The following is a 22,157-nucleotide window of genomic DNA, read 5'->3' as shown; positions in this document are numbered from 1 at the left end:
CACTTTCAGGCACCCCAATCAGACGTAGATTTGGTCTTTTTACATAATCCCATACTTCTTGCAGGCTTTGTTCATTTCTTTTTCTTTTTTCTTTTGGTTTCTCTTCTCGCTTCATTTCATTCATTTGATCCTCAATCGCTGATACTCTTTCTTCCAGTTGATCGAGTCGGTTACTGAAGCTTGTGCATTTGTCACGTATTTCTCGTGTCATGGTTTTCATCTCTGTCATTTCGTTTATGACCTTCTCTGCATTAATTAGTCTAGCTGTCAGTCCTCCCACTCTTTTTTCAAGATTTTTAGTTTCTTTGCGCTGGGTACATAATTCCTCCTTTAGCTCTGAGAAGTTTGATGGACTGAAGCCTTCTTCTCTCATCTCGTCAAAGTCATTCTCTGACCAGCTTTGATCCGTTGCTGGCGATGGGCTGCGCTCCTTTGCAGGGGGAGATGCGCTCTTATTTTTTGAATTTCCAGCTTTTCTGCCCTGCTTTTTCCCCATCTTTGTGGTTTTTATCTGTCTCTGGTCTTTGATGATGTTGACGTACTGATGGGGTTTTGGTATAGGTGTCCTTCCTGTTTGATAGTTTTCCTTCTGATAGTCAGGACCCTCAGCTCTAGGTCTGTTGGAGATTGCTTGAGGTCCACTCCAGACCCTGTTTGCCTGGGTATCAGCAGCAGAGGTTGCCGAAGATAGAATATTGCTGAACAGCGAGTGTACCTGTCTGATTCTTACTTTGGAAGCTTCCTCTCAGGGGTGTACTCCACCCTGTGAGGTGTGGGGTGTCAGACTGCCCCTAGTGGGGGATGTCTCCCAGTTAGGCTACTCAGGGATCAGGGACCCACTTGAGCAGGCAGTCTGTCCCTTCTCAGATCTCAACCTCCGTGTTGGGAGATCCACTGCTCTCTTCAAAGCTGTCAGACAGACTCGTTCGCATCTGCACAGGCCTCTGCTGCTTCCCCTGTTGTTTTTTAGCTGTGCCCTGTCCCCAGAGGTGGAGTCTCAGTTGAAAATGCAGAAATCACCGGTCTTCTGTGTCGCTCGCGCTGGGAGTTGGAGACTGGAGCTGTTCCTATTCGGCCATCTTGTTCCGCCCCTCGACATCATCTTTATTACAGCCTACAGCCTTGGCATTTCTCTTTTTTCTTTTCTTTTCTTTTCTTTTTTTTTTTTAATAGAAATGGGGTCTCTCTATGTTGCCCAGGCTACTCTCAAACTCTTGGACTCAAGTAGTCCTCCCACCTTGGCCTCCCAAAGTGTTGGGATTACAGGCATGAGCCACTGTGCCCAGCTGGCACTTTGCCTCTCATGGTTGAGATTTTTCATTTTCCTACCCTATTTTTAAAAATAGAATTCTAGGCTGGGCATGGTGACTCATACCTGTAATTCCAGCACTCTGGAAGACCAAGGTGGGAGAATCACTTGAGGCTAGTAGTTCAAGACCAGCCTAGGCAACATTGTGAGACCCCCTGTCTCTACTAAAAAAAGAAAACTAAAAATTAGCTGGATGTGGTGGTGTGCACCTGTAATCCCAGCTACTGAGGAGGTTGAAGTCGGAGGCTTCCTTGAGCCCAGGAGTTTGAGGTCACATTGAACTATGATAACACTACTGCACTCCAGCCTAGGTGGTGGAATGAGACCCTGTCTCCAAAAATTTTTTTTAGAAAATAAAATCAGAATTCTCCTTTCAAAATTTAAAAGTGAAATAAGATGAATTTTGAATGATGTACTCATGGCCAACCCCAAGTGCAAAATTCCATTTTAATTTATCAGCATGAATAAACGATAAAATAGGAAAATCCTTATGTTTCTCTAATTACCACAACTAAAATTGAATGACTCTTAGGACTCTAAGTCTACTTATAAAAAATTAATATTTGGCACTTATAATTAGTTAAAGGTTATCATCATGAAAGGTTCTTTTACCTGGCGTGGGTTTACAAAAGTGTGTATACTTTTCCTTTTCATTAGAGCTCATATGCTTTTTTTTTTTTTTTTTTAACTGTTTGAGCTTGATATTATTTAAGTATGTTTTAGGAATTTTTGCTTTTATCTCTTTCTCCATTTGCTCCCACCCCGATTATTTGCCCTGTTCTTTGAGACTGTCAGGATAGAAATAAAACACAAACAAGCAGGGGGAAAAAAGCTAGTATGTCACATGGCAGTAAGAGCTATAGAGGAGAAAAAAAGCAGGAGGCAGGGATCGAAAATGCTTACGGGGATGAGAGGGTTGCTACTGTAAATAGCGTGCCCGGGAAGGCCTTAGGTATAGAGAGGTGCTCTTTTGCAGAGACCTCAAGCTCGTGAATGACTAAGCCTTATAGATACATAAGGCAAGTGCGGTCCAGACAGAGGAAAGGGCAAAGGCCCTGAGGCAAAAATAGGCTTGGCATGTTTAAGGAATAACAAAGAAGCTATTGTCACAGAAGAGAGTGAGTGAGGGGGAAAAGCGGAGGGAATGAAGTGGAGAGGGGGGAATTGTGGCAGATTGTATTAGACTTGGAGTACATTATAGGGACTAGCTTTTACCAAATTAAGAAATTAAGTGAGATAGGGACCACTGGACGATTTTGAGCAGAAAAGCAGTGGTTTCATTTTCCTGCTTACCTTGTTACCACTCCAGCCTCACATCTTAAAAGTATCTTTCATTTGTCCTCCATATTTAGTCACACAGCAAGCAATACTGCAATTCTTCCATTAGATTATTTTATATCACTCCCCATATATCTCCATTGTCACCTTAGAGTTCACATTCTAATCGTGTCACTCCTAAATTATTAGAAAAATAGAAACAACTTTGTGATAGTTACAGTTTGGCAAATTGTAGTGTAAAGAAATAAACTTCTTACAAAACCGTTTTAACAGAATAGGTTTCCTCATGAAGTCATAGGCTCCTTGTCACTGGAAATACTAAAATAGGACCAGGCATGGTGCCTCACCCCTGTAATCATGGGCCAAGGCTTAAGGCCAGGAGTTTGAGCCTGGACTGGGCAACAAAGTGAAACCCTGTCTCTACAAAAAACATTTTTAAAAAAATTTAGCCAGGCTTAGTGGTGTGCACCTATAGTCCCAGCTACTTGGCAGGCTGAAGCAGGAGGATTGCTTGAGCCCAGGAGAAGCTGAATGACTTTCCCTAATGAGCTTGCACTACTTGGCCTCATAGGCTCTTTGCAACTAGAGTTCTCTGAAATCATGCTGTGGTAGCCTGATCTTCTTGACATAGTCATCTCTCCCCATGCTGTGCATCCTGGATTATACTGGCATATTCCATTTCTTTTTGTTTTGTTTTTGAGATGGGGTTTCATTCTGAATCCCAGGGTAGAGTGCAGTGGCATGATCTCGGCTGACTGCAGCCTTGACATCCTAGGCTCAAGTGATCCTCCCACTTCAAACCTCCTGAGTAGCTAGGACAAGGGCACACCACCATGTCCAGCTAATTTTTGTATTTTTTCTAGAGATAGTTTCACCATGTTGCCCAGGCTGTTCTCAAACTCCTAGGCTTGAGCAATCCACCCACCTTGTCCTCCCAAAGTGCTTGGATTATAGGCATGAGCCACTTCACCTGGCCTCCATTTCTTTTTTTCTTTTTCTTTTCTTTTTTTTTTTTTTTGAGACAAGAGTCTCGCTCTGTCACCCAGGCTGGAGTGCAGTGGCACGATCTTGGCTCACTACAACTTCTGCCTCCTGGGTTCAAGCAATTCTCCTGCCTCAGCCTCCCGAGTAGCTGGGATTACAGGTGCCTGCCACCATGCCCTTCTAATTATTGTATTTTTAGTAGATACAGGGTTTCACCATGTTGGCCAGGCTGGTCTGAAACTGCTGACCTCAGGTGATCCACCCGCCTCGGCCTCCCCAAGTGCTGGGATTACAGGCGTGAGCCACCACGCCCGGCCTCCATTTCTTAAAATACCATTTTCGGCCAGGTGCAGTGGCTCACGCTTGTAATCCCAGCACTTTGGGAGGCTGAGGTGGGCAGATCACCTGAGAGGTGAGTTGAGCAGTTCGAGACCAGCCTGGCCAACATGGTGAAACCCTGTCTCTACTAAAAATACAAAAATTAGGAGGGCATGGTGGCAGGCACCTGTAATCCCAGCTACTCGAGAGGCTGAGGCAGGAGAATTGCTTGAACCCGGGAGGCAGAGGTTGTAGTGAGCCGAGATTGTGCAACTACACTCCAGCCTGGGTGACAGAGCAAGACTCTGTCTCAAAAAAAAAAAAAAATTTCATCCCGGCATCTTCATATTGTCCAGCTCCTCCTTAATTACCCCATACTGCTCTAGAAAAACCTAAACTCCTTGCTTGCTCTATTCAAGGCCCTCTTCAGTCACAAGTCCAATCTCATCTGTGTTTCTCTCTGTATTAGATGGGCTTGTCTGCTACTGTCCAATGAATATCCCTACTTACCTCCAAATCTGAATCTGTTTAAACGTCCAAAAACAAAAAAGGCTATTAAAAAGTTCATAATCTCAGCATCTGCATTTCCTGCTCCCTGCCTGTCCACTATTCTTCCTTCTCATTGTTTTTCCTTTTTCTCCAAAAATCAACTGGTGCTCCTTCTTCATTCATTCATACAACAAAGACTTGAGGGCCTACCAGGCACTGAACTACACAATGGAGATAGAATAATGGAAAAAACAGACAAAAATACCAGCCCTCATGTTTTTTTGCACTTACCAACTTTTGAAGGAGTAGATTTGGATCTACCACATTCTTTTTAATTTCTACTTAGTATTGTACTACATTAATGGACATTTAGATTGTTTCTAATTATTTGGTGTTACCAAACTATGTAATGTATGCTATTAAAAACAAACATGTTGGACGGACATGTCATGGCTCCTGCCAGTAATCCCAGCACTTTTAGAAACCGAGGTGGGAGGATTACTTCAGGCCAGGAGTTGGAGACCAGCCTGCTGACATAGGAAAACCCCATCTCTAATTTTTATTCTTATTTCATTGTGTTTTGTTTTTTTAGAGGACAGGATCTCACCCTGTCACTCAGGCTGGAATGCAGTGGTGCAATGCTAGCTCCCTGCAGCCTTGAACTCCTGGGTTCAAGCAATCCTCCCACCTCAGCCTCCCTAATAGCTGGGACTGTAGGCGCACACCACCTCACCCATCTCTAATTTTTAAATAAACTAAAAATTTGGGCCAGGTACAATGGCTCATACCTGTAATCCCAACACTTTGAGAGGCCAAGGTGGGTGGATCACCAGAGGTCAGGAGTTCAAGACCAGCCTGACCAACATGGTGAAACCCTGTCTCTTCTAAAAATACAAAAATTAGCCAGGTGTGGTGGCACATGCCTGTAACCTCAGCTACTTGGGAGGCTGAGGCAGGAGAATTGCTTGAACCCAAGAAGCAAAGGTTGCAGTGAGCCGAGTTTACACCACGGCACTCCAGCCGTGAAACTCCATCTCAAAAAATAAAAATAAAATTTTTTTTTTCTTTTTCTTTTTTTTTTTTTTTTGAGACGTAGTCTCGCTCTGTCACCCAGGCTGGAGTGCAGTGGCACAATCTCGGCTCACTGCAAGCTCCACCTCCCGGGTTCATGCCATTCTCTTGCCTCAGCCTCTCAAGTAGCTGGGACTATAGGCGCCCGCCCCACGCCTGGCTAATTTTTTTGTATTTTTTAGTAGAGACAGGGTTTCACCATGTTAGCCAGGATAGTCTCGATCTCCTGACCTCGTGATCCGCCTTCCTCGGCCTCCCAAAGTGCTGGGATTACAGGCATGAGCCACCACGCCTGGCCAAAATAAAAATTTTTAATTAAAAAAAAGTTTATATGGGTATATAAAATTATACTATTTCAGTAGAGTATCATAGGTCAAGGGGTATGCATATTTTTTTATTTTTTTTAGATACCATACTTTTCTAAGTGATTGTACCAACTTAAGGTCCAATACAGTAGTATATTCAGGGAAAATTTCACTGTGAGTGGCTACCTTCAAGGGTCAGGCTGTTCAAGTAAATGTCAAGGAAAGGTAAAGGAAGTGGTGGAAACTGTGGCAAGCTGAGGAGTGTGGCTCCAAAGGCTTTCTAATTCAATTTTGTTTTGGAAATGCTCTTTGCCAAATAGTATATCTGTGGGCTTTATTTGGCTCTTGCAGCATCAGTGTGAGACCCCTATTTCTACTTTAAACAAAACTGTATCTTCTTGATCTTTTTCATTTTTGCAAAGTCAATGAACTAAAAATGTTATTTCATTGTTGTTGTAATACTTTCCTTATTTTGTTTTGTTTTGTTTTGTTTTTTTAGACGGAGTCTTGCTCTGTCACCAGGCTGGAGTGCAGGGGCGCATTCTCAGCTCACTGCAACCTCCACCTCCCAGGTTCAAGCTATTCTCGTGCCTCAGCCTCCCAAGTAGCTGGGAGTACAGGCACGCACCACCATGCTCAGCTAATTTTTTCTATTTTTAGTAGAAACGGGGTTTCACCATGTTGGCCCGGGTGGTCTCGATCTTTTGACCTTGTGATCCGCCTGCCTCGGCCTCTCAAAGTGCTGGGATTACAGGCGTGAGCCACCGTACCTGGCCACTCCTTTCTAAATTATTACTGAGGGTGAGCATCATTTTACATAGTTTTTGGCCATTTGTATTTCTTCTGGAATTACCTCTTTGTATCTTTTCCCATGTTGCTATTGTTTCTTTAACTTATTAATTTGGATAAGCTTCACATATATTTTGAATATAAACCTTTTGTTTATTGTATTTATTGCAAATACTTCAAGTCTGTATTTGCCTCATTATTTTTATGGTATATTTTATTTTATTTTTTTTTTGAGATGGAGTCTCCTCTGTCAACCAGGCTGGAGTGCAGTAGTGCGATCTCGGCTCACTGCAACCTCTGCCTCTCAGGTTCAAGCGATTCTCCAGCCTCAGCCTCCTGAGTAGCTGGGGTTACAGGCACCTGCCATCATAATCAGCTAATTTCTGTATTTTTTTAGTAGAGGTGGGATTTCACCATGTTGGCCAGGCTGGTCTCGAACTCCTGACCTCAAGTGATCCGCCCACCTCGGCCTCCCAAAGTGCTGGGATTATAGGCGTGAGCCACTACGCCCAACCTATGGTATATTTTAGTGTTAAACTTTTTTATTTATTTTAACTCCTCAAATTTATCCTTTGTTTTCTTTTCTTTCCTTTTCTTTTCTTTTTTTTTTTTTTTTTTTTTTTGGCGACGAAGTTTTGCTGATCGGCCAGGTTGGAGTGCAATAGCGTAATCTCTGCTCACTGCAACCTCTGACTCCTGGGTTCAGTCTCCCACCTGAGCCTCCTGAGTAGCTGGGATTACAGGCACCTGCCACCACAATCAGCTAATTTCTGTATTTTTTTAGTAGAGACGGGGTTTCGCCATGTTGATCAGACTGGTCTCAAACTCCTGACCTCAGGTGATCCACTCACCTCGGCCTCCCAAAGTACTGGGATTACAGGCGTGAGCCACTGTGGCCAGCCCCCTATCCTTTGTTTTCTTTGTAGCTTCCTGAGTTCCTATTCTGTCTTGCAAAACTTTCTTAGCCCATGTCCATAAGAATGTTTTCCTAAATTTATAGTGTTGCTTTTCACAGTTAGATGGTTAGTCCATTTAAATATGTTTTTATCTATGATGTAAGATAGGGATCTAACATTTTTTCCTCATAATTGATAGACAGTTGCCCAAATACCATTTGTAAGAATAATCCATCTTTTCCCTAATGATTTGAATTGTTATCTTTATCATAAATAAGTAATTATTCATTTGCATTTGAATCTCTCTCTGGATTCCGTTTCACTAATCTATTAGTCTGTTCCTGTGATATTATCATAATTTTTTCTTCTTCTTCTTGAAGATGGGGTCTTATTATGTTCCCCGGGCTTGTCTCAAACTCCTAGGCTGAAGCGATCCTCCTGCCTCAGCCTCCCAAACTTCTGGGATTACAGATGTGAGCCTCCACGCCCAGCCATACTATACTTTTAAAAACTGCAGTAGCTTTATAGTAAGATTTAAAATCTAGAATGGCAGGCCTCTTTATTTTTTCCAACTTGTGTTTTTTTGTAATTTTCAATTTTACCCATATGAACATAAAAATCAGTTTTTCAATTTTAAAAACAAATTTTAGGATTCAAGTAAAATGACTTTAAATGAATGACTCTCGCCTATCATTTTAATATTTTTAGAAAGACCTTGAATTTGCACATGTTGTGTTTGGGATATTTATTAGTTTTCTGTTGATATGCAGAGAGCCCAGGCTTTAGAACCAGAGTCCTGGGCTTGAGTCCAGTTTTGCAGTTAACTAGCTGTGTGAACTTGAACAAGTTACTTAGCCTGTCAGCCTAGCTGCCTTCTGTACAGAAGAGATAATAAAGCTTACCTCAGAGAGCTGTTGTGAGTTGTATATTATTTTATTTATTAACCTGTTGATTGAGTTATTCTTGCAAAAATGTTTTTATATAGTGTTCAACATACAGTAATTGTCTCAAAGTAATTTAGTGTAAGTAGTAGCCATAATCACTATTAGGCACTTTTAAAAATAGTATTTTCAAAGAATATTCAGATGAAGTGACATATCTGGCATTTACTTCAAAGTCTGAAAGAGGAATGAAGGGTGTAGCTAAAACAAGGTTAGCCATGGTTAACAACTTATTTATTTATTTATTTATTTATTTATGGAGACAAAGTCTTGCTCTTGTCCTCCAGGCTGGAGTGTGATGGCACGATCTCAGCTCACTGTAACCTTCACCTCCCGGGTTCAAGCAATTCTCTTGCCTCAGCCTCCCCAGTAGCTGGGATCACAGATGTGCAACATGACGCCCAGCTAGTTTTGTATTTTTAGTAGAGGCAGGGTTTCTCCATGTTGGTCAGGCTGGTCTCGAACTCCCGACCTCCAGTGATCGGCCCATCTCAGCCTCCTAAAGTGCTGGAATTACAGGCATGAGCCACTGCGCCCAGCCAATTCTTCTCCTATTTTAACATCAACTTAAATTCAGAACATTTGAAGAGATTTCAGGTTATTATAAGGAACGGTTTTGGTGGGGTTTTTTTCTTTTTTCTTTTTTTTGAGACAGGGTCTCACTCTGTCACCCAGGCTGGAGTGCAGTGTTGCAAACAGAGCCCACTGCAGCCTCAACTTCCTGGGCTCAAGCAGTCCTCCTGCCTCAGCCTCCCAAGTAGCTTAGAATCACAGGCACACACCACCATACCTGGGTAATTTTTTTCGTTTCGTTTTTCATTGAGATGAGGTCTCCCTGTGTTGCCCAGGCTGATCTTGAACTCCCGGGCGAAGCAATCCCCCCGACCTTGGCCTCCTAAAGTGTTGGGATTACAGGTGTGAGCCACCACACCCAGCCAAACTGTTTGTTGATCAGTCTGGGTGCGATGGCTCACAGCTGTTTTCCTAGAACTTTGGGAGGCTGAGGTGGAAGGATTGCTTCAGCTTAGGAGTTCGAGACCAGCCTGGGCAACATAGGGAGACCCCTGTCTCTACAAAAAAAAAATTTTTTTTTTTTTTTTTTTTTGAGAAGGAATCTTGTTCTGTTGCCCAGGCAGAAGTGCAGTGGCAGGATCTCAGCTCACTGCAGGCTCCCCCTCCTGGGTTCACGCCATTCTCCTACCTCAGCCTCCTGAGTAGCTGGGACTACAGGCACTCACCACCACGCCCAGCTAAATTTTTGTATTTTTTTTTAGTAGAGACGAGGTTTCACCGTGTTGGCCAGGATGGCCTCGATCTCCTGACTTCGTGATCCACTCGCCTTGGCCCCCCAAAGTGCTGGGATTACAGGCATGAGCCACCGCGCCTGGCCCAAAAAAATAATTTTTAAAAAAGCAGCCAAGTATGGTGGTATGTGCCTGTAGTCCTGGCTACTCAGAAAGCTGAGACAGGAGGATCACTTGAGCCTGGGAGTTTGAGGTTAAAGGGAGCCGTGGTGACGCCACTGTACTCCAGCCTGGGCTACCGAGTGAGACCCTGTTTCTAAAAATAAAAACTGTTCATCAGCTGACATGGCTCCTGTGAAGTAGTTATCACTAATCCCTGTAGGGGGATACATAGAGACTAACCGACCTCTGGGGTCACTTCCAACTCTGATTCTATAAACCCTACTTTTTAGTTTGTCATTCCTTCCCTTTTGAAACTAAGAATGATAGCGATGCCCTATAGCCTTTAAAAATTAATGGTGGCTGGGTGCGGTGGCTCACACCTCTAATCCCAGCACTTTGGGAGGCCGAGGCGGGCGGATCACCTGAGGTCAGGGGTTCGAGACCAGCCTGGCCAACATCGCAAAACCCCGTCTCTACTAAAAATACGAAAATTAGCCGGGCATGGTGGCACATGCCTGTAATCCTACATACTAGGGAGGCTGAGGCAGGAGAATTTCTTAAACCCAGGGGGTGGGGGTTTCAGTGAGTTTAGGTCACACCACTACACTCCAGCCTGGGTGATAGAGCGAGACCCTGTCTCAAAAAAAAAAAAAAAAAAGAAATTAAAAATAAATAAATAAAATTAATTGCTAAGTAAAGAGCTGTTTATTTAACAAATATTTATAGGCAGCCCAGGGAAGTAGAGTAGTATAATTTACCGTATAGTGAGGGAAGGGGGTGGCAGGGAGAGAGATAGCTAAAGAAATAATTACAGTCCAATTTGATACATGACTGAGCCATATTCAAAGGCTTTCACATACAGAAGAAAGAGTTAATTCTGGGAAAGTTAAAGAAGTTACATGTGGGCTGATTATTAAAAAGTCTTTAAACAAAAATATATTGATCACAAACCCTTTAGCCCCAAAAGTTGTATGGTACTTTCATATAGTGAACCTCAGCAGAGATGTTAAATAGTAAAAGGAGATCCTCTACTTCTGAATGATACAGGACTGTCTCTGAGAGATAATATTAGGTAAATGAAACCAGAGTGCAGACTTATGAACATGAGATGTCTATTATTTTTATTGTCACAATTTTTATTGACTATATCTTTTAAGAATGTATTTGGCTCCATATAACAAGACTGTAACAAGACTTACAACAAGACTCTAACAAACAGTGGCAACAAGACTCTAACAAACAGTGGCTTGAAAGAGTGCAGTGTTTATCTCAGATAACAAGAAGTCTAGAGGTGGACACATCAGAGCTGATGCAGCCCTCAAAGAAGTCAGTAGGGGCTCAAAGTTCTTTTTGCTCTACCATGCTTAAAGAGGGTTAAACCTTTAGGAGGGCCCCCAACACTCTTTAGGAGGTTTAGAGGGTTGGGAGCCCTCTTTAGGATCGTTAAGTCTCTACTGTGCCTCCAGGCAGCTGGGCCATATTCCAGACAGGGAACATGGGTAAGCCCAAAATGTCAAAGGTATACACCAACTGAATCTGTTCCCTTATATCAGGAACTCAGTAGATTTCTCAGAAACCCCACCTGGTAGACTAGTGCTTACATTTAATTGGCCAGACTGTGTCACATGATCACATCTAGCTGAAGGGGATCATGAGGTGGTAAGTTTTTTAAGTGAGGACCATTGCCACTCCAAATGTACTCAAGGGTATATACTTTTCTGAAATTTTTTAACCTCTCAAAAAGAATAAAGGGAGGGAAGGAAGATAGAGAGAATGCAGGCTCCATCGTCTTTTATCTCCCTTGTCTGTGTGGCAAAACACAATTAACTCTTCTATTTTAACATCAACTTAAATGCAATACATTTGAAGAGAGTTCAAGTTATTATAAGTAACAATTTGGGTTTTTTGTTTGTTTGTTTTTTGAGACAGGGTATCTGTTGCCCAGGCTGGAGTGCAGTGGCGCAAACACAGGAAAGAATGGATAGGCAAATATTAATAGCAATGTCTGCCACCCTGATTTCTGAAGCTTAGGATGCTAAAAAAATTTGAGAAGCTTTGGAGGAAAATGGACAGATCAAAAGCAGATGAAGTTTTTTAACATATAATGGAAAGAAAGTGATTTGATGAAAAAATCTTATAAAAACATTGATTAATCTTTCAATATGGTAATTACTTTCTTACTCTGATTGCTTAACATAAGTTGTATTTATTTGTGACTATTTTATAATCAAGAGTTAGCATGAGGGCCCGGCGTGGTGGCTCAGGCCTGTAATCCCGGCACTTTGGGAGGCCGAGGTGGGCAAATCACTTAAGGTCATTAGTTCAAGACCAGCCTGGCCAACATGGTGAAACCCTGTCTCTACCAAAAATACAAAAAACTTAGCTGGACATCATGGCACATGCCTGTAATCCCAGCTACTCAGGAGGCTGATGCACGAGAATCACTTGATTCTGGGAGGCAAAGGTTGCAGTGAGCCGAGATCACGTTACTACACTCCAGTCTGGGCGACAGCGAAACTCCGTCTCAAAAAAAAAAAAAAAAAAAGAGCATGAGAAGTATTCAAGAGTACTGAAATATATGTACATAAATTGGCATGAAGACTTTTATTTAAGATAATTTTTTAAAAATCCAGTGCATTGAAAGTTTAATAGATTGCTTTGGGTAACTAAAATAGGAATAAGATCAGCAGAAGAAAATTTTCTCAAATTTTTTCATACTGTCACTGCTTCTCTGACATATACTAAATTGGACTCGTAAAATATGATCCAGAGTTACTTATCTGGTGATAAAATCTTAGAATCTGAGAGCACAGTACTAGATAGTGAAATTACAGGATAGATTTAAAGACTAGTCATTTCACTCCTATTTCCTATAGAAAAGTAGGTATTTTTTAAATCTTTTTAACTATTAACTGCCAGTTTAGGTAACTCTTTTTTAAAAATCCCTGAATCTTATAATTTGGGGACTGGAAGGGATGTGTTTCTCCAGTCCCCCTCCTTTCAGGGACAAGAAGACCAAGGGTCTGAGTTTAAGGGATTTGCCCATGAATTGTCTTATGTAATAAGCAGAAGTAGAACTGTTATCCAGATTCCTGATTAGGCTAAAACTATTGATTTCATTCTGATGAATTCAAACAACTTGACCTTCCCCAGTTACTGTAAACAAAAAGAATTAAGCTCGTTCTTAATATACTTTTTTCCTAGCAACATTCCCTTCCCTGTTGCTTCAAAACTAGGGATAAAAATTGGACAGATTTGTGGCATATATTGTGATGGTAACATTGGTAACTTCGGCTTATTCCCCCTCCCCAACCAGCTACTATTCCTTAGGTAAATAAACATTTTATTTTATTTTTATTTTTAGTTTTAGTTTGAGACAGAGTCTCACTCTGTTGCCCAGGCTGGAGTGCAGTGGTGCGATCTCGGCTCACTGCAACCTCCACCTCCCCGGTTCAAACGATTCTCCTGCCTCAGCCTCCAAGTAGCTGGGATTACAGGCATGCGCCACCATGTCCAGCTAATTTTTGTATTTTTAGTAGAGACGGGGTTTCACCATGTTGGCCAGGCTGCTCTCGAACTCCTGAGGCTCCTGCCTCAGCCTCCCAAAGTGCTGGGATTACAGGCGTGAGCCACTGTGCCCAGCTAAACATTTTAAATTGTCATTTGTTACTAGGATAAGGTGACTCTGAGTTCTAGCTTTGCCTTTTATTTATTTTATTTTTTTTTTTTTTTGAGACGGAGTCTTGCTCTGTCGCCCGGGCTGGAGTGCAGTGGCCAGATCTCAGCTCACTGCAAGCTCCACCTCCCGGGTTCACGCCATTCTCCTGCCTCAGCCTCCCAAGTAGCTGGGACTACAGGCGCCTGCCACGTCGCTCAGCTAGATTTTTTTGTATTTTTAGTAGAGACGGGGTTTCATTGTGTTGGCCAGGATGGTCTCGATCTCCTGACCTCGTGATCCGCCCGTCTCGGCCTCCCAAAGTGCTGGGATTACAGGCTTGAGCCACCGCGCCCGGCCATCCAGCTTTGCCTTTTATAAACTCAGTGTTCTTGATCAAGTATTTAACCTCTGCAGACCTCTGTAATTAGAATCACAAGTAGATCATATAAATGAAAGGTTTTTTTAAATGGCAGACACTGTAAAAATGATGGGCTTTCACTTTTATTATTGTATACCATTGTTTTTGTTGTTTCTGGCCATGTGGCATTTAAAAGTTGCTGTTTTTTTAATGAATGCTGTTTTATGACTATAGATGTCAAAATCACTCATTTTCATCCTTTGAGTAATCCAAAACACCACTTTTTGCTTAGCTGGTTACTGCTTTCTTTCATAAGCTGAACTGCATGAAAAACTTGTCCAAATGCTTAACCCTTTTTACTTTTATGCTTTCCCATAATCTCATTGTGTGATTTTTGTGAGATGTGACAATATGGACTTTTTTCAGTGAATGGTTTTATAAACTAGAAATCATTTGCAGGGTAGTAATAAAATACAATTTTATTCCTTTCTTTTAGTCATTTTTTAAAAGGCAATTTTAAATGTTCTATTTTTAAAAAATGTCTTCTGTTAACTTTTCAACTGTCTTTTAAGCCTCCATTCTTAGTGATTTTCTTTGGGATATAATGAGATTTTAATCTAAACCATGAATTTACTCTTAGATACTGTTTGACTCACTGATTAATTTCCTTTCTCTACTCCCCAAATTTGTAATCAAGTACAATATGTCTACTGGGTCATCTTTACATAGTCTCTTAATTTTTTTTAACAAAGGAAATCAATTAGACATGAGATTTTCCTTGGCATTTGATAATGCCAAGTTGTTTGGTTCTTTTAATTGTATCTTTATGTGATTATTATAACTGTTAAGCCAGTCTGGTTTTTTTTGAGAGAAGACTCTCATATATTATTTGATGATTTTATATTTATTTATTTATTTAATTTTGAGATGGAATCTTGCTCTGTCACCCAGGCTAGAGTGCAGTAGCACAATCTCAGCTCACTGCAGCCTCCGCCTTCTGGGTTCAAGTGATTCTCCTGCCTCAGCTTCCCAAGTAGCTCCCAAAAATTAGTCAGACGCCCACCACCATGCCTGGCTAATTTTTCTATTTTTAGTAGAGACAGGGTTTCATCATGTTGGCCAGGCTGGTTTCGAACTCCTTACCTCAGGTGATGCACCCGCCTTGGCCTCCCAAAGTGCAAGGATTACAGGCATGAGCCTGATTACCTGGCCTGATTATTTTATGTTTATTTCTCTCCATGTCTAAGGCAGTTGTCCTAGGTCAAGGCCTTTTGTTGCATCTTCCTTGGACCTTTGTAATAGCTCCCCCATCCCATATCCCTACTTTCCCTAGATACTTATTTAAGGTTTTTCTATATATCACCTTTGGAATCTTCTTCCTAAATTATTAAAAAATATATATCATCCTTTCATCTCAAAAGATTGCCTGTGTAATAAAATATGACCATTTCACCTGCTATAACCAAGCTCCAAAATTCCTATCTCTCACTTACCCACATAGTCCCTTTACTGTAGCCAAACTGATCTCTTCAACCTTTGGTCACATTTTCAACTCTGGCCTTCTCTATGTCATGATTCGTGTTCTTTCTTATTCTGGAGTTCTCAAGCCCTGCTCTTGTTTTGCCCTTTTTCTCCAGCTATGGAAATCTTACTTGCCTTTCCAGGCCCCTCTCAAATTTAGCATCTTCAAGGAAACTTTTCTAAAGCTTTTATGACACAGATGAGGTCTACAGAAAAAAAGGAAAGATAGACTCTTTCAAGGGCACATGTGGGAGGCAGCCTAATCTAGTAGAAATAGATTGGGGTTTGGAGTCTCTGTTAGTTGTCTATTGTGTAACAAGCTACTCCAAACCTTGGTGGCTTAAAACAGTAACCAATTTATTTCTCATAATTCTGTTGTTTGGCTGGACTGTTCCTTTGCTGGTTTCTCCTGTATTTATTTATGTGGCTGTGTTTACCTGGTAAATGTGCAGGGGGCTGAGCTTGACTAGGACAGCTGGGCCTTTCTCCATGTTGCCTTTCATTCTCAAAGAGGCTAGATTAGGTTTCTTAACTTGTAGTCTCGGGTTAGCATTCCACGAGGGTAAACCCCAATGCAAAAACACTTATCAAGCCTGTTTGTCCCTCTTTTGCTGATGTCCCATTGACCAAACAAGTCACATGGTCAAACTCAGCATCAATCAAGGAGATTATACATGGCTTGGATATCAGAGGGTGTGACTGATAAGTGTAACTTGGTGTAACACTCTGCCACTGTTTGCCCTCTGGCCCCAATGTTTCACATTCCTTCCATATGCAAAACATACCACCTCCTAAGACCCCAGTCTCATCCATTTTATGACATCAAGCTCAGAGTCCCTGATCTCATAATTTCTGTTAGGTCTCCATATGAATATGGTTCCATGGGTACAGCCCCTCTTCAATCAGGGACCTAGGAAATAAAAGAACAAATTATCTACCCACCCCCCACCCAGACACCACCGTCTATCCAACATACAATAGTGAATCAGAAAGAAGATAACCACAGTTGTCAGTTTCATTAAAAAGAGAGAGAAATGGGAGGTACATAGCAGTCACTAATCTGTAGCAATTCTGAAATCCAGCTGGGCACATATCTGGGCCACCTACTCTATCTTGGAGCAAGGAATGTTTCTTGATTAGGTCTCAGTTCTGTTCCCTGGAAATGATTCTCGAATCCACTCTTCTCCATTGTTCTTGGTTCTGCCTTCTGAGCTTCCTTTTCTTTTCTTTCCTTTTTTTTTTTTTTCTTTTTTTTTTGAGATAGAGTCTCACTCTGTGCCTAGGCTAGAGCGCAATAGTGCCATCAGTTCACTGTAACTTTGAACTCCTGAGCTCAGGTGATTGTCCCACCTCAGCCTCCCAAGTAACTGGGACTACAGGCGTGCACCCCCTCACCCAGCTAATTTTCATTTTTAAATTTTTTGTAGAGATGGGGTCTCACTATGTTGCCTGGACTGATGTTGAACTCCTGGCCTCAAGCAGTCCTACTACCTGGACCTCCCAAAGTGCTGGGATTACAGGCATGAGCCACTGCACCTGGCCTATTTTCCCTTTCTAGTAAGATATAGTTTATACTTGTAGCTGAGTAGCTTTCCAGCTTCCACTAAGAGTTTGCCATTCCTTAAGCCTTTGCCTCCCAGTCTCATTTTTCTGACTCAAAGCAAACACTCCACTTCTAGATATACCATTTCTGTTTCAGATATCTGTTGCTACATAGCAAATCACCCATACAATTTAGTGACTTGAAGCACACTACCATTCTGTGGATTGACCTGAGGGTTCTTCTGCTTGGGGTCATGCAATTCCTGTGACTACGAAAAGCTTATCAGTTGCATAGGGCACTTATCAGGCTTCCTTGTATACTGTTTGTTGATGTCCTATTGGCCAAAGCAAGTCACATGGCCAGGCGTGGAAGGGGATCATGCAGGACCTTGGAAACCAAAAGACGTGACTCACATGGGGCCATTTGTAGCAGATACCAGCAGATTTTCAGATCTACATTACGGTGTACTCTTGGGAAAGTCATTTTACTTGTGTGCACAATTTTTTCACCTATTAAAAGAGGTTAATAATACCTATCATGAAGTTGTGGTAATGTTTAAATTTTTAGTAAATTACCTGTTGATTTTTTTTCTGAATATAAAAGTAATACTTTTATCATGGTACAAAATATACAAACTACAGAAAAATATAAAAAAGGAACAAACATCTGCTGAAATTGCCATGTAATACAGTTCTATACTATAAGCTCCTCAGGGGCCTTCTCTATATTATTTGCTACTGTAGGTTTTTGTCTTCATTCTTAGTCTGAAAGTTAAAAAGTCCTTGAAGGACGAAACCATATTGTATTCATCTCTGTAAACCCCATAGCTTTGCATTTATGATTGAGATAATGTGGCTAGGAGCAGTGTCTCACACCTTTTATCCCCACACTTTGGAGTCTGAGGCAGGTAGATCACCTGAGCTCGGGAGTTCAAGACCAGCCTGGGCAAATGGCAAAACCCTGTCTCTACCAAAAATACAAAAGTTAGCCACGCTTGGTGTCACAAACCAAGTAGTCCCAGCTACTCGGGACGCTGAAGTGGGAAGATTATTTGAGCCTGGGAGGTGGAAGTTACAGTGAGCTGAGATTGCACCACTGCACTCAAACCTGGGTGACAGCGTGAGACCCCATCAAAAAAAAAAGAGAGTGAGAGAGAATGTACATAATGCCCTTAGACTAGTATCTGGCACAGATTATATTCTCACTTAAATTGGAATTCCATTAGACACTACTAAGGAGTCTCAGAAATCTTGAAGTTACAAGCATGAAGAAAGTATACTGAGAGCACAATATCTAAATGGAGCTGTGGAGGGTGGCCCTCCACTGGCCATCTTCTATCTGGGATATCCTAGTGACTTGTGGGGAAGAGTGAGGAGTATTACAGAGAAGGAAGGTGTCAAGATCTTCTTACAGATCCCAAACTGCTCAGTAGAGAGGCCTCTATTTAAAGCTTCATTAGAAAGATATAATCCCCCCCCCAAAAAAAGTGGGTGGCAACCTATGGAATATTTTATTGTTGAAAACTGAAATCAGACATTAATGATAAAATGGTATTCTTGATACTCTAACAAATCTTACCTTTATGTTTTAGTCAAAGAAGTTTGGCAGAGATCACAGAGCTTATTCATACTGCTCTCCTTGTACATCGTGGGATAGTAAATTTAAATGAGTTGCAATCATCTGATGGTCCACTGAAAGACATGCAATTTGGAAATAAAATTGCTATCCTGAGTGGAGACTTTCTTCTAGCAAATGCCTGCAATGGACTTGCTTTGCTACAGAACACCAAGGTAAAAATGGGCAGGGTTTGGTTGTACCTGAATAGCTTCAGGCAGCAATTAGTTGGCTGCTGGAGCCACAGGTCTGTGTGTCCTCCTGCGCCAACTCCCCTCATGTACATACTCAGTAAAACTGTGATGAACATGATGATGGCAGTGTTAGTACCAGGCAAAGTGTAAATGCTAGGAATGAGTTTTGAAAGTAATTTTTTTTTCTGATTATGGATGAAATTATTAATTGTAGAATAGGGTTAAATCTTCAAAGAAAATATAAGTAAATATTACCTATAATCCCACTATCCAGAGATAATCACTGCTGGTTTATATCTTCATGTATTTCCTTGTAGTCTTTTTTTGTTGTTCATTAATGCCTTTATATAAGTAAATTTTTTTGTAATATATATGAGAACTTGCTATGTATAAGGTTTTTTAAATCCTGCCTATTTTTTCTTACTTAATATTATGATGTGAGCATGTTCCCATGGTTATAACTTTTTTTTATAATATCCAGTCACTTAGATATAATACCTCTTATTTAACAAATTCCTCATTGTTGGACATTGAGGTTGCTTCTTATTTTTACTATCATAAGTAGATCTTCAGTAAAGATCTTTGCATATCAATTTTCCCTATTCCAGATTATTTCTTTAAGATAAAGACCTAGAAGTGGTTCAAAGGGCTAAACATTTTTAGTGTTTTTGTTTTGTTTTTCCTTTTGTTATAGAGACATGGTCTCACTCTATCACCCAGGCTAAAGGCCGGGTGCAATGGCTCACTCCCATAATCCCAGCACTTTGGGAGGCCAAGGAGGGTGGATCACCTGAGGTCAGGAGTTCGAGACCAGCCTGGCCAACATGGTGAAACCCCATCTCTACTAAAAATAAAAAATGAGCTGGGCGTTGTGGCGCACGCCTGTAATCCCAGCTACTCGGGAGGCTGAGGCAGGAGAATCTCTTGAACCCGGGAGGTAGAGGTTGCAGTGAGCCAAGATTGAGCCACTGCACTCCAGCCTGGGAGGTTGCAGTGAGCTGAGATCGCGCCACCACACTCCAGCCTGGGCGACAGAGTGAGACTCCGTCTCAAAAAAAATAAAAAATAAAAATAAAAAAATAAAGTGCAGTAGCATAGTCATAGCTTACTTCAGCCTCAAACTCCTGGGCTCAAGCCATCTCTTACCTTAGCCTCCTGAGTAGCAGCTACAGGCACCACTATGCCTGGCTAAGTTTTAAAAATTTTTTGTGGAGACAGAGTCTCACTGTGTTTTCCAGGCTTGTCTTGAACTCCTGGCCTCAAACGATCCTCGGACCTCAACCTCTCAAAGTGCTGGGATTAAGGTATGAGATTAATCCCAGCCACTACAAGGATTAAGGCCACCACACCTGGCCACATTTTTAGTATTCTTGATACATATTGCCAACCTGCTTTCTGGAAGGGTTATAGAGGTATTTCTTGTTATATCAGTTAGGATTAGGTTTGATTATAAGGTAACAGTGCCCTATAAGATCGGAATTTATTTTTTTTTCTCATGTAAAATCACCTAGGAGTAGGCAGTCAAAAGTTGGTATAGTGATTCTGCAAAGTCAGGGATCCAGACTCCTTCTATCTTACGGTTCTGCCATCCTTATCTTACCACATCATGGCCTGAGGCAGTTGCCATTATGGCCTCCCTCCAGTCAATAGAAGGAGGAAGGACGTAAAAGGGCAGGTCTCCTTCCCTTGAAGGTTGGATCAGTGTACATCCTAGTTTGCTAAAGCAGAGTCCCAGTGTAAGCCAGCCATCCTGGGATCTCATCTGATTTAGCATTTGTCCTGGATTTTTCATTTTTTAACAGAGAATTATTACTAATAATTATATTAGAATAAGTTGGGATGAGTTTGGTAGATCCCCACTTAGTACTTCCAGCCTCTGTGTTTGTTTTTGTGTAGTGTATTATAATAGTATTGTGAGACCCTTACACAGTGGGGAGAGTTCTCATTATCAGTTGTCCTTTTTTCCTTTTTTTTCTTTTTTGAAACAGGGTCTTACTCTGTCACCTAGGCTGGAGTGCAGTGGTGCGATCACTGTAGCCTCACCCTCCCTGATTAAAGCGATCCTCCTACCTCAGTGTCCCAAGTAGCTGGGACCACAGGTGCATACAACCACACCCGGCTAATTTTTTGTATTTTTTTTTCATAGATGGGTTTTTGCCTTTCACCATGTTGCCCAGGCTGGTCTTGAACTCCTGGGCTCAAGAAATCCTCCTGTGTTGGCCTCCCAAAGTGCTGGGATTACAGGCATGAGCCACTGTGCCCAGCTTCATTTTAAGTTGTTAGGAAATCTGAAAGATACCAGAAATAACATCTCTTTTCCCAACCCTTTCAGGCACAACTAACACTTCCCAATCAAAGACAGAATGCAGGGCAATTGCTAATACAGTAAGGTGCACTCAGACACAAATGTCTAGGGGCAGCTAACTCTTTCCTATATCAGGTGGTGGGAGAAGTTTTGATGCTGCTGCCCCAGCTGGCTGTGTAGTGTGTCACCCAATTGTACTGTAGCCCATGCGTGACCTGCAAGAGTCACAAAGCCACCAGGTACCAGTTGATAAGTTCAGTGGGAAACAGTAAATTATAGGTCTGGGTGTCTGTAAAATATATATGGGAAATCAAGGCTGATCAGCTCTGCTAGGGAGCAAGTGTAGCATAGACTGAGCACACTTGCTTGTACAGTGTAAATCTATAACTATTTTATTGCTTGGCAACACTTAGTTTTTGCAGTAAATCTTTTTGGCAGCAGTAAACTGAAAAAACTAAAAGTATGTGTTTCATTTTTTAAGTATTGATTTTTTTCTTAAGAAAATTAATAAGGAATGTATATTAATAACTTGAAAAAAATGTTTGTTGACATTTACTAACCACTGTAGAGGCCATAGTGGTATCACTGACCACATGAAAACAAGAAGAGTAACGTCTGTTGAAGAAGTATCAGGATTTACTTTATGCAGCTGCAGAAGGTATATATCCATACCACTCTGCAACACAACTTATATTTAGAGAAATGACTATTCTAAGTGATTTCACTAATTGTCGACTACAATGTTTATGTGTATATAGGAAAAGGGAAGCAATAGTTCTTTTGTTTCATTGTCAGAAGAACTATGAAAGCAGTTAAATAATTCCAGTTTCAGTTCAGTGTCATCAGGTATTTCAAATAAGTACATCATTTAAGTTAGTTCTACAAATGGTTTCATTTTTTTCTTTCCATTCATTCATGGGATTAAGGTAAAGCTTTTGGAAGTGTATTCTGTTAAACATAAAGCCTTTATGAGTGAGACTGGAAGTTCAGTTTAAAAGTTCAATATAGAAAGACCCGGCGCGGTGGCTCAAGCCTGTAATCCCCGCACTTTGGGAGGCTGACGCAGGCGGATCACGAGATCACAAGCTGTAGACCATCCTGGCTAACATGGTGAAACCCCGTCTCTACTAAAAATACAAAAAATTAGCTGGGCGTGGTGGTGGGCACCTGTAGTCCCA

General features: G+C 41.5%; 1 protein-coding gene across 4 annotated transcripts in view; it reads left to right on the top strand.

Annotated features, from left to right (window-relative positions):
- The window catches only part of PDSS2 (decaprenyl diphosphate synthase subunit 2), a 308,361-nt gene that overhangs the window by 162,574 nt on the left and 123,630 nt on the right, over positions 1-22,157 (top strand). For all 4 annotated transcript variants that reach the window (XM_033234756.1, XM_033234758.1, XM_033234757.1 and 1 more), the window contains exon 3: positions 18,458-18,656. In XM_033234756.1, the coding sequence (XP_033090647.1) occupies positions 18,458-18,656 (199 nt within the window). The remainder of the gene's footprint in view (positions 1-18,457; positions 18,657-22,157) is intronic.

This window comes from Trachypithecus francoisi, unplaced genomic scaffold, assembly GCF_009764315.1.
Source record: "Trachypithecus francoisi isolate TF-2019V2 unplaced genomic scaffold, Tfra_2.0 Lachesis_group15, whole genome shotgun sequence".
In the NCBI taxonomy this organism is placed as follows: Eukaryota; Metazoa; Chordata; class Mammalia; order Primates; family Cercopithecidae; genus Trachypithecus; species Trachypithecus francoisi.
The sequence above is the reverse complement of the archived record's forward strand: the minus strand, read 5'-3'. Positions and strand labels throughout refer to the sequence as shown.